We start from the raw sequence: 13,589 nt of genomic DNA, 5'->3' as shown, positions 1-13,589 counted from the left end.
AACAGCTGTATGATGTTAACTCTGGACATGGTTTTGTTTGGCCACAGGGAATTAGAGGTGGATAATTTATCAATACAGTATATTGAAGGAGGGGAAGGGAAAACAAAAAAGGGAAAGAAAAACATATTACAATACATACTGACTACTGGAAAATGGGGATGTATTCTAGACAAAGATATTGAAGAAGGGCGTTAGAGGGCGCTCATCATTATTAGATGGCATGCGCCAACTTCCTCTAATCAGAAGAAGACGTTGTTGCATCAACAGTTGCTAGGAGACCATTGTACAACGGCGTCATAACAACCGTAAAAAGCTTTCTGTTCGGGCAAAAATAATTTGGTGTGTTTCTTCAAACTGAACTGAAAATACAGTAGCAATGTAAGTACCATCGTGCTCATGGTGTTATTAAAATGTAGTCATATAACTTTTTGTTTTTAATAAAATTACTGGAAATATTACAATGGAGCAACTACTTATTGGAAATTATTTCGCTAAAAGATAGACAACCATATACGCACTTTACGTGGGTTTTATCAGCCCCTTTTCTGAAGTGCAAGGACGGAATCTTTACAAAAAAAAAATAGAATATTTATAACGCGCTTTGAGAAGAACAGACAACGAAAAAAGCCAGGTGGAAAAAAAAAAACCCCGTGTTAAAGATTAAGTGGTTTTAATATGTGACAGTTCAGGGTGTCACTGACTTTCACTGGTGAGTGATTCCTGTTGTCCAAACTGCCATCACTGAACAACGGCGAGATCAGTGTGGCCATACAGAATTACAGGTGTTCCTTAGATGTTTTAGCTATACTTTTATCTTAAATGCTAAGCTGTATTGTGAGTCTGTCGAATATATTTTGACATAATTGTACAAACCATTCTAACTCCAATTACTTTACAGGAAAAAAAAATGTTATGTGGTAATCTCTTTAACAACTTTTTTTCATTTTCTGTTAGTATCTTTTAGAAAAAAAATGTCTTTTGATGCCCAAGGTGATGCTGGTTCAAAACCAAAATCTGTAAGCCGTGCAAAACAGTGGACTGATGAGGTGGAAAATCTCTACAGATTTCAACAGGCTGGCTACAGAGATGAATTAGAATACAAACAAGTGAAGCAAGTGGATTTGGTAAAAATAAAAAAAATAATAATTTTGTATATTTGAATAAAAGTGATACTCATGATGTAATTTAAATAGAATATGACAACAGTCATTTTTTGCTCCATCAGTTTTTATTTTTTTATTTTATTGTGACATATTTAGCTGTAAGAAACTGATAATATAGGCCTACAGTACATGCCTGAATGTTAAAAGGTTACTTTAGTTATTTTGACTTTTTCTACATTAGGATAACTGCCATTTTGGGGAAAAAGCGGAGTTAATTTACCAAAGAGCAGGTATAAGTAGCGTCCATTTTTTTTTCTGTGCCTTTTTATGGGGTTTGTAATTTTGTTGAGTGGACCTGGGTTCTGTTGATTCAATGACAATTTATCAATCATTTATTTTTACATCTGTCTTTACCTATCTGCAAGACTGGAAAATTCTACCTAGGACTGAACAGATGTCCTCATACCACTCAAATCATGTTACAAAGTAACCTTTTAACTTGGCTGGAACCACCTACTCACTGGTAGCATTTTAGTCATGCAGATTTTTGTAGATCTGTGCAGCCTAGCATTTGTCACAGTCAGCTGCATGAGGTCACACACAGCTCCAGCAAGCTGGCTGAACAGGGGTCAAGATGTACCTGTTGATCTTAATAAACCTGCAACCCAAATATTGTCACCTTGACAGTGGAGGAGAACAACACTCGGGTTTGCTGTTTCTAATAAACTAGGGTACTTTTTGTTAACTTTTCTTTCCATCATGTTAGTATCAAACTTTTGTAAATGATTTATATAAATGTGGTCTGGTATTAAATTAGTTTTGTAAATATGTCTAACAAACAAATGTATTACGCAAGATCTACATTAAAGAGGTAACTCCCATAAGTATTTTACAAAAATATAAAAAAGTGTTATTGGTTAATCATATCTACTGTAATAAAATAAAAAAACATGTCTAAAACCTATTAAATAGCTAAATTGGGTATTAATCGTAATTAGCAAGTGCCATCATGTTTACTACGATAGCACACACAGACCAATACAAGAGGCATAGCAAAGTGTAGCACGCTAGTCATTCTGTTCACTGCTGCAGGTGGCATCAGGCCGATTGCAGCCGAATGCCAACAATACACACATATTAAATATCTTAAATAATACAATGTCTCCAGTTACGGTATTCTCTCATCATAAAGATAACAGAAAAACAAGTATAATTTTGTTATCTGTGCTGTATTTTAGCAGATGTTATATAACATTTTTTTCAATTCATGTTGTGAGAGTAGGTAAACAATATTATTTAATCTTCTCAGGTTGATCGTTGGCCAGGAACAGGATTTGTGAAGAAACTCCAACGACGAGACAACACTTTCTACTACTACAACAGAAAAAGAGAATGTGAAGATAAAGAAGTCAATAAAGTGAAAATGTATGCTTACTAAATGCAAACATTTATCTTTAAAAAAATATATATATAAAAGGTACCATGTACAATTTTAGAATTTTTTGGAAACAAAGCTGCCTCTTAGAAAAATGGAAGTGCTAGAAACACAGAAAACTATTTACACCCAAATACAAAAACACTGTGTTAAATTAAATATCGAAGTGCATTATTTTGCTTTAATAAACATTAGCAAATGAAACACTTTCTTTGTGAGATTAGGGAAATGATGAGTTTCTAACCTTAAAAATAATGTATTGCTGCTTATTATTTTAAAAATTAATATCTCTGAATATGCTGTTTTATACAGACAGGGTTGAATTATTTCAGTGCTACATTGAATACCCTTGAGAAAGATATGTACAACATATCAAAACGTTGAGCTAATATATATATATATATATATATATATATATATATATATATATATGAATGATCTTTATTCTTCATTTATGACAGCATAACTGGGAGAATCAGAGTGTTCCAAATTAAGCCACTTTCCTTAGCAGTATTTATTCTCTAAATTGTCAATTGTGATTTCAACATACATTGTACTTTAGGTTAAGAGAATACTTTTCATTACAAGTTTATGGAGTGCTAAGTTTATTTAACTTATTTGTATCCTCTGTAAATTTTGTTATGGTTGTATTGGCAAGTGAAGGCTAATTAAAGACCCCCAACCTAGTCCAGCAGATATGTACAGTGTGTACTTTTTCATACAAACATGACATAAGGCTGTCCTAACCCGATTATGTATTGAAATGATGTGGTCACTGTATAATTTAGGGTATATGTTGCCATTGGTGTGATAAGGTCATTTACAAGCATAAGTATCTTGTAGGCCTATGCTACACAGGTGCATCATGTTGATAACTTTGTTAACAATTACAACAGCTCAACGCAATAACCTGACAGGGCATTTTCATTTACCAGCCCACAATATATCTAGGTGGCCTAACATTGTATATCCCCCTTACTACACCTCCCTTTTATAATAGCATTTACCACAGTACATTTAGACAGTAGTTTAGCATGGTTATACTATGCATTTACCTTAGTTTGCCATGCTTTTTATTTTTCAATATGCTTCACCTTCCTGTGCTTTACAGTTCTTATGTGCTTTCACTATGATGTGTTACACATTGCCTTGCTTTTACTGTGGTAAACTTTTAAAGGGTCCTTCAACACTTCTGTTACAGATATTGCAGACCCCTGCTGGTGAGATCCGCTAATACATAATCTCAAAGTGGTATGCTCGTTGTACAATGAATACTTACTGGGGAAATGCAAGATAGCTGTTCCATAGCCGAACTGACTGCTCATTTGAGCCTGATGATAATTCGCTTACTTGAAGTTTTGCAACACAACAAAAACTTAAGTTTTTGGTACATGACCATGCTTTATGAATTTTAATGAATATTGCAATAAATAGAGCAAACATGACGGAATTGTTGTTAGGAGTGAAGCAGATAAAACTACAAAATAGAACCTACTGCTAGCAAAAAAAAGGATATTTGTCTTATTTAAACCATAACTGTATTTTCCCCGCAACTAAATACAATACTGTTCTATATAGGAGGTATTTAATATGACTATTTATGAATTATCTGTCAAACTCGGCATATAAAGCTGTTCTTACTGCATAATTCTAAAGAGTTTCTTAAAGTATTTGGTTAGAGTTAAGAAATTCAAACAACAAAAACATACAATATTAGTTTTATAGATTGTGTATTTTTGGTTGGGGGAAAAAACCAAACATGTAGCTGATATCGCACGCTGACTATTTTATATACAGTAATTATCAGTATTTCCATTTTTGGGTGCTACCTCCGGCATCAGTTTCCCAAATATGCCAACATTATTCAAGATTGATGTAAATAGAGGTGGAACACCATAGATTGTAGATCAAATTCCATTATTTATTATTTAAACAGATCAGTTAAAAACAGAGCAACGCTTCGGGAATACGCCCTTAATGTTTCGTACACTGAATTGTTTGACGTCGCTAAATGATACAAATCCTAGCTTAAAAAAGTATGTCATTCTTTTTCTTTACGTGTTTTATGTCGACAAAAATAAAACCTTACTAACACCGGAGTGTTCTTTAAACGCACTTCCCTTTAATCCCCCCCGACCTCATTTACTGCTGACTTGTGCGGTTGCAGCAGCTGTGGATAAGAAACATAATTTGCTTTTGTTTTCCGGTAGGTTGACTTTTGTTGTATATCGAATATATTTTGATATATTTATATTATCTCTCTATATTGTCAATTTGCGAATAACCCTATGGGTTTAGAATTTAAGCCTGTGGCAGGTTCACACAACCACATTGTTTACACAGTGGTGGGGATGGTGAAAATGAAACCACTGATGAGCCAAAATGTAGTCATTTGAAATGTGTGTGTGTCATGTATTTAGTATTATGTATTTCTGCCTTTAAAGTAATTTTTAAATCGTGGGTTTCAAAGGCCATGTTGTGCAATTTGCCAACATCGTCAGGCACTGGCATAATCTGAACAATAGTTGATTTTAAAAACAAAATAATACTTGGTGATTCACTACAAGTTATGTACGTGGCATATGTCTTGGATGTTTTACTAGCATTAGTATTGACAACGCTATCAACTCTAAATTATAATACTGTAAATTAATCCCCTCTCAATACACAGGTGGCTGATTGGTTGGATTCAGTGACTGAGTCACTCACACTACGGAACACATTTTCTTTCTCCACATAGAAAAAAAGTTTTGTTACTTGTATTCGTTGATATGACAAACACTGTTGGAACAAAGTGAATAGAAATGTATTTGTTAAGATCTACAACGTTGTTTTATGTATTTATTTTATACTGTAGGAATCAGGGGATTGGAACAATAAGCGACTAGTAGGAAGAACTTGGAAGAGAAGATCATTTGAGTAAAATTATTAATGCACAGTCGTGTGCTAGTCCTACCCGTAACTTAACGACAGGCTTGTAAACCTTGTCTGGGGATATAATAAGGTAAGAAAGAATTGCAACATTTTAAATTATTTAGTTACTAATATCTTTGTACGTTTTACCTACTGTGAATAGAAATTGACTAAGTAGCCTGATTAGCAGTGCATATCTCGCCAGGGCAGCATACGCTGGTGTTACCAGACTTATCCTCTTCTTGTAGTCAAGACAACGTAATCCAAAGGTTAGGTCCTTGTTAACGTATAACTGTATTTAAAAGCAACGTTTATGGTTAAATAAATGTTGTTTTCTTTGCTTAAACATTATAATATATACACAAATTGGTAATTGGAATGTTGTTTGTTTAACACGAGTAATAGAAAGTATACAAAGCCATATTTATGTATTCAGATACGCTTTAAATACTGTAAAACGTAATGTAGTTAAATATATGCTGTATTCCTTTTTAACAGCTTCAAGTCATTGCTGAAGTAAAACATTTGGACAGTTTTTCATGATGTACGGTTTAAACAAGAAGAATGCAGCGAAAGGCAGATTTTATTCATTCTCTTTAGAGCAGGGTCGATTGTGTAATTAACATCAATGTACAATGCAGGTGTTTTTGAGGATCTCCTGAGAGGAAGTGGGTATGAACATGTGATGTTGTGTGTGGGTGATTAAATATAAATAGGGCAATTTAAATGAAACACTTTTTTTTCTGTATTTATTTTTAGAAATACCCAGTAGTCACTTCCCTGGTTAGAAACATTTTTTTACATAGGAAATGTGTACTGCTTCTGACATGAGCTGTAACTGGGATTTGATAGTAAAAGAGAAGCAGGTGGTGTAAATGGCTACATTTTAGCTTTTTCACTTGCAGGTACATTTCAGAAACAGATAACTTTGTATTATTGATCTCTTAATGAAATCTATAACATGTAACCAGGAAAGTGTACTGTAAATGTGAGCACACTCAAATAACTTGCATGTTTGTAAAAATGCCAGGAAGTAAATTGGGGCTAACAATACTTATAATAATGTCTAATGATATATCTCAGGGTCCAATTCTAGAAGTGGGTTTTGCTACTATTTAGTTAACATTTTAAATATTACTGTAAACCTGATTAGTCAGGCTGGCCTGCCATTTTTTCTCCTTTCTTATTGATGGATGTAAATAATGTCCTGGGCTGGGTTGTACTAGCCATGCGTAAGTTCTTACTTCGCTTAGTTATAGCGCAAGTCTTTACTAACTTTGGTTTTACACGTTTGCCAAGAGACAGGTTGGTTATGTATATAACGGTGACTAATGTCACAGATATGTCTGTCAGAAGTTCTATACCAATACATAATGCAAAATATATCTCTAGACGTCTCTAGACAAACGTGGTAGACTGAATTGCTATGTATACAGACTATAGGTAGTTTTTTCCAAGTGCTTTAATTGTATTTCACTCTAGTAATGTGAAAACCTTTTTTTTTTTTTTTTTTTAATTTGTGAGCAACATCTACTTCGAGCAATCAATAGTTTTTAAAACCTAACTTCCCACAGGGTTCTAACTAAGCTTTTTCTCTCCCGTTTCTCACTACATCAGACGGCTAAACCGTTTTCTGATCACAAAACACTCTTTGCATGTTATTTCAAACACAAAAGGTTTACACAGTACCTTGTTCTGTTACTGACAGCCTCTTGCCTATATATGTTGTGATAATCTCTGGGAGGGTGGGTGCCTCACAGTGGTTAATTTGTGTGAGTGGTTGAGGGGTAGGGGAAATGCAGTTGGGGGTGACTGACTGTGAGGGCATGCTAGGAGCGGGATGCGTGGTCTAGGGAGGAAACAAGTTGTAACCTCTATCCCACAATACCTCTGGTTACAACCATGAACCGAGCCAGCATATTTTGAAATGGAGCACTTCCTCCATCTCTCCAGGATTGCCTCACTTTAAGGTATTTCGCTATCAGATCTTTTGAAAACCTGCTATGTGACTCGATACAGGTGCATAAATCATTAGTCTGCAGAACAGTGAGTTTCGTTGCACTCTGTCTGTGTATACTGTTGCAGAAGTATGTATACTTCCACCCACTGATCCCAAAAGATTGGACGAAACTCATCGGAAGTTTTTTCAGATTGCTGGTTTTCCTGATGTTGTTGGCTGCATAATTGGGACGCATATACAAATCAAAACACCTTCCATGCATGAAGCAAAATACATAAATAGAAAGGGTTTCCACTCTTTGAATACACAAATTGTTTACGATGCAGATTTGTTAATCATGAATTGTGTTATAAAGTGGCCCGGATCCAAACATGACAGATTTATTCTGAAGCATTCAAATCTGTGGAATGAATTTGAAGTATGTCGATTTAAAGAGAAATTACTCAGGGACTCCGGTTATCCATTAAGAAAGTGGTTAATGGGGTTAGTGGTTTACAGCGTTTCGTCAGGAAAAAAATGTTTTATCGCGTAATCAGGCGAATATAGACTAATCATCACCATTAAACTAACCTTAACCTTAAAAAAGGTGTTCACTTCGGGATTCGGACAAAACAACCCTTGGCGAAAGTGCAGAAGACAAATCGCCCGACAGTCTGATTGCATGTAGTACAATAAGCAGGGGAAACTGATTTCCATGGGGCACTGAATTCTACGTAACACCTGTATCCTGACTCAAAATGCACTGATTTCATTTTAATTGTAATAAATTAATCTTTAATATAAAACATTCTCAACTAAATGATATGCGTATTATCGGTACCTGTAATCAGTCGCCATTACTGGTAATAACAGTTTAAAGCCAGGCACTATGACTAGTCAGTTGTACGTTCAAGTTTATTACATTAGTTGTTTTGATCAGCAGCATCTGCACTCCAACATCCTTAGTGCTGATTGGTTACTGTAAATGGAGCACATGAGCGACTTGGAGTCTCCGCTCTTTGTAACAAACTAGCTAAGTTCTGCCTTAAGTATGTGTGGTGCAACCGAGAATAGGATAGTGCTTAGTTATCAACTAACTAGTAACTACTAAGCACTTATTGAAGGCTTTATGTGTTAATTTACGGACACATTTATGCATAGCTTGTGCAACCCAACCCTGGTGTCTATGACTACAGTCATTTGATTAAAAGTTTAAATGGTCTTAGTGTTTTCTTTTAACCAATGTGAACTGAGGGACCTGCTACTGTATTGTTTTCTGTGCTGCAGTTCACTTGCTCACATGGTTCCGGATCATTCTGATAGAGATGCTGTTAAGTGGCTGATTGTTTCCTTGCTGAGTCATACAGTATGTGGCCATTTTTAGTTTGCAGTGAGATGGATGCCCTGTTTTAATTTAACAGATCAAGAAACTAATGTTTCCATTTAACGGTACACCCTCGCTATAACAAACCTGTTGGGGTCCAAGCCTTTTGTTTGTTATAATCGAGGGGTTCGTTACAGCTAAAGGACAATCAAAATGAACGATAAACTGTTGGAGTAAGTTAATGAGATGAGATTGTGAATAAAAGTAGAATTGCATGTACCCGTTCTTCTCATGTATGCCTTAAATACACCTCGGAGCATATGTAAACAATTAATCATTCCTCTTTTCAGATTCAAAGTTTAACGCTAAATTTATTTGTCCACAGAAAACATCTGTCTGCAAGACAAATGTGCGAAGGATAAGAGCTTCAAGGTTCTGACAGAAGATTTAAGCTTTCTTGCAGAGAAATGCTGTTTACTTGAACGAAAGGTCACATCAAATATGTGCTCTAGGCATCCAAACATAGGATTGTGTTTGTTGTGAGAGCCTCTTATCAGGGCTTGCACAGCAATAGGCCTGCGATGGAGGATTTTACAACCAGAACTTATGGAACCAGTGGATTGGACAATAGACCTTTATTTGGAGAAACCTCTGCTAGGGTATGTCTCACTTTTTAGTTTAGCTTAGCTGATTAGGGGTGGAACAGCTCTTGTGTGAGTTATTCCAGATGCAGAATTCAAGAACCATGTAAAAATGAAATACCACCCTTTCATTCTCCGCGCACAAAACTAAAAAAACTTGTAGTTAACTAAAGCAAAGACAAGTCTGATATCTGTTGGCAAATTGTAGTAACAATAGAAGTTATAATAGTTGATTCTATTGTTGTCTTAAATAAGTAGCTACGGTACCTGTAATGGAAAATGATTTAAATTGAATACTTCTTACATGAATAAACTATTACAAGCTGTGAAAGAATATCAGTATATAACAGGTAATATTGATAAATATAGTAGATTACTGGGACTACACCTAGTTCAGAGTAAAGTCAATTTTCCTATTTCAGTACCATATATTTTTCCATCACCGAGCAGTCCACTCCTATGCTGGTCTGTACAAATCCCCCATGCTTTTATTGCAGGTTGGAGGGAGAGTGTCTTTCCATTTAAAACATTCAGCATTATCCTGCATAATACATTACTAAAACAAAAGAATGACTATTTAACTATTTAATATCAAAAGTTTAACAAAGTGGGACTCTGTGACCTGCAAACCAACATAAAGCAGAGACCGCTCTGTAGTGTTTCAGAAAAGTGTCACGGCTAAGAAACTAATTGGAAATAATGTTGGAAAATGGATTGTAAAACCTTACTTGCAGCACCTTTTATGATTTGAGATGGAAATGTTTTAGGTTCTTGTGAAGGTAAGCCAATAAATTAGCATTTGTAATGTTTTGGTTTTGACAGTACACAGAACGACAGTTGGTTTCTTTATTATAAAACTTGAAAATTGAACTAGCTGTTAGACGTTTGATTTAAAGCCTTTAGGTGCACCTCCTGTTGTATTTTTATGGCACCTCGCCCCCAAATGTTTTTGTTTTGAAATGCAAATTACTACCTAAGAATTTTGGTATTTCACAGAACCACATCTCTTTTGGTTAAACTTCTACAATGGATTGGTATTTCCCTGCATCCCTATTGACTTAACATTCCAATCCCATATCATTAAAAGACTAGTGGGTCAGTTCTCATTTCATTGGGCTCAGGAAAATCACCGTTCCTTATCTATACACCATAAGACATTTTATAAGGTCAATAACACACAAGAAGGCTTGGGTTGTATTTGTGAGGGACACGGCACAATTGAGGTGTGGGTTGTATCTCTTGAATTGAATGAAGTAAAGGGTTTTTACAAAATGAATTCAAACATGGACTTCTGTTATGTTAGAAAAACACCTGTTGGAAATCTAATTGAATTATTTCTGTTACAGGATCGAATAATCAACTTAGTTGTTGGTGGCCTCACTTCTTTGTTAGTTCTAGTAAGTATTGTGTGTGTGTGTGTGTGTATGTATGTATGTATGTATGTATGTATGTATGTATGTATATATATATATATATATATATATATATATATATATATATATATATATATATGTGTATATATAATGTGTATATTTGTTATTGAAATATATGATGCTTAGTCTTTTTTACTACTTTTTGCACAAAGGATGGGTCCATATAATTGGTGATTTTTGCAAAATAACATTGAATTTAATAGAGGGTGTCCAAACAAGGTTCTGGGATACCACAATTTGTATTCTCCTTGGCATTCGATTACAACATCTGGCCAAAATCAGCACTTATAATGACTCGATCCTTAGGTTGTCAGATCTATGCTGCAGTATAACTTTGTTAAGCATTAATCTAACTTATGCTTTTCTATTTTATATTTATGAGATTTAGAGGTTTCATTTATTGTCTGTCCTGCCGCATTTTTTCCACATGCATTCCAGACATCTGTTTCAAAGTTTTCTCCTGACCCCTAACACTTTATTCTGTTGCCAAGACTATCTCATTATAAACCTTTTATGATGTCATGATATTCTTATCTTTTCCCCTATGTTATTATTTCTTTATACAGGTAACAATTATTAGTGCTTTTGTCTTCCCTAATTTACCTCCGAAACCTGTGAATGCTTTCTTCGCTGTTTGTATCATTATGAGTTGCATCTCAGTTGTTATACTTGTAAGTATATGGGGATATGAATAAAACACATCTTATATCTTAATTACTTAAGTTGGTATTTGTAATGTCCACTATTTAAAAATTGCATAACTGTCTGTCTGTTGCCACTTAACTAGATGGCATTAGATTCTACCTGTCATGATATACATCAGGGCTTCCCAACCCTAGTCGTTTTCATTCCAAATGAGCTCTCAATTACTGAACTAGACCCTTACTTGAACGAATAATTAGACCTTTTTAATTGTTCTCCACTCCTAAAAAGTTGCAGATTTCAAGTTACTTATAAAATGTTATAACTAACGTGAAATCTGTTTAAGAGTTGTAAACAAGTTAAAAGGTCTAATTAAGGAAATTCTTAGTTCAATTAAGGGCCTGCGTCTCCAGTTTAGATTATTTTAAAATATAACTGATAGGATGTGTTCAGTTGTTGAGCATATCATTTAAATATCGCCATAGTTTGAACTCCATATGTACAAAGTATTGTTGCTATCTAAACTCTATAAAGTAATTTTTTAAAATATATATTTTTTAAATATAATTATATCTTATTCAAAGTCTGATTTTAGTCAAACTCCCAGTACACTGTTCTGAGGTGGTTGAATAAAGTATGTTTTTTTTTTTTGTTTGTTTATTTAATGTTGTATACTACATAATTAATTGATATACCCAAATCTTTCTGTTAGGTGTTTTACTGAACTGTGCTTTATTTTGTCAAATTGTTCTTTTCTGAACCGATTACTTTGTTTAATGTGTAACTGGCTGCAGATATAAAGTTTAGTGTTCAGAACATAATTTTATAGGAAGATGTTTGAAGATCAGCATACTAATCCATCACATTCAACCTTAATACCTAGGTCAGTTTTGTTGACTTGAATCAAGGGCATTGTGTCATTCTTTCAAATGGAAATGTATCTTTGCATGTTTCATTTGCAACCTCACTTTAGCTTTAATGTTAAGTGTATGCATGTAGAAACCCAGTCTAAGCCCAAACCCTTCTGTCACAGTGAAATTCCCTGGCAACTCTTTCATAGTTTTTTTTTTCTCCTATTCTTTACAGATTGTTTGGTATCGTCAAGGAGACCTGGAGCCTAAATTCAGAAATCTAATTTACTATTTTTTATTTTCGATTGTCCTGCTGTGTATATGTGCCAATTTATACTTCCATGATGTGGGGAAATGACTGACAGCAGTATGTCTTACAGCTAATGTACTGAAGAAATAAACACAAGGACCTGAAGGAGGTATACAGGAACATACCTTATACAAGCAAAGAAGGCTATAGAAGAATAGTGTCATGATATCAAAAATGATTGGACATTTCATTTAAGTTGATGTGGAAAGGGTGACTTTTTTTAAAATTGTGTCTATAACTGTTAAATTATAGTACATTTGAAAGGCTTAATTATAAAAGTGGTAACATGCTTTTAATTGCTTGTTATTTACAAAGGAAAAAAAATGGGCTCATTTGTCCTAGGTATTGTTTTTCAAGCATGTAGCAGAGTTGTAATACGGTTTTGGGTAGAAGTAAGCATGTGATCCAAACAATTCAAACTTGGACACTCGCTTTGAAATGATGCCTATGCTTTATCTATCTTGCAAGCCAGCAAAGATTCCTCTGCTTTTGGTCATGACCATGCTATACTATATTATTTGATTACTAATCGCATTGTGATTCTGCATTAATAATAGGCCAACACTGTTCCGCTTGCATCAGAAATAATTTTTTGTTCAAACTTTTAACGGAAAGCATGAACCACAAAAAAAAAAAAAAAAAAGCACATTGTGTATTCCAAACCTGCCAATGTTTTTAATATGGCATATTCTTTTTTGCATTTTTGGAAATAAAACCTTACATTCCTTTTATTATAAATTTGATAAATATGCTTTGAAAATATAAGTTACAAGTCTTGGTTTTGTTTAGTTGAAATAAATGTTAAGTTACAATTGCACTCTGCACCAATTGATAAGAGTTAGATCTGGTTTATGAGTCAAAATACCAATGAAGCTGTGAAGAAAAAAAATCACATAATTAAAATTAGTACTCACAAAAATAAATAGTATTAAAATATTATTGGTGTGTATGTATGTCCACAACAATGTAAGCCAGATTGCAACAAACAGGTAAATTGG

General features: G+C 34.2%; 2 protein-coding genes across 2 annotated transcripts; both read left to right on the top strand.

The window, feature by feature from the left end:
• The first annotated feature begins 230 nt into the window (after positions 1-230).
• On the top strand, positions 231-2,820 carry LOC117414681 (meiosis expressed gene 1 protein homolog). Its single transcript, XM_034024446.3, has 3 exons — positions 231-378; positions 955-1,124; positions 2,413-2,820. The coding sequence occupies exons 2-3, from the start codon at positions 972-974 to the stop codon at positions 2,539-2,541; spliced, it is 282 nt and encodes a 93-aa protein (XP_033880337.1). The 5' UTR covers positions 231-378; positions 955-971; the 3' UTR covers positions 2,542-2,820.
• A 1,810-nt stretch (positions 2,821-4,630) lies between these two features.
• On the top strand, positions 4,631-13,356 carry LOC117415562 (transmembrane protein 243). Its single transcript, XM_034026073.3, has 6 exons — positions 4,631-4,744; positions 5,396-5,542; positions 9,100-9,373; positions 10,702-10,752; positions 11,355-11,459; positions 12,517-13,356. The coding sequence occupies exons 3-6, from the start codon at positions 9,296-9,298 to the stop codon at positions 12,637-12,639; spliced, it is 357 nt and encodes a 118-aa protein (XP_033881964.1). The 5' UTR covers positions 4,631-4,744; positions 5,396-5,542; positions 9,100-9,295; the 3' UTR covers positions 12,640-13,356.
• Positions 13,357-13,589: the final 233 nt, after the last annotated feature.

This window comes from Acipenser ruthenus, chromosome 7 (assembly GCF_902713425.1).
Source record: "Acipenser ruthenus chromosome 7, fAciRut3.2 maternal haplotype, whole genome shotgun sequence".
NCBI lineage: Eukaryota > Metazoa > Chordata > Actinopteri > Acipenseriformes > Acipenseridae > Acipenser > Acipenser ruthenus.
This window is presented reverse-complemented; position numbering and strand designations above follow the sequence as displayed.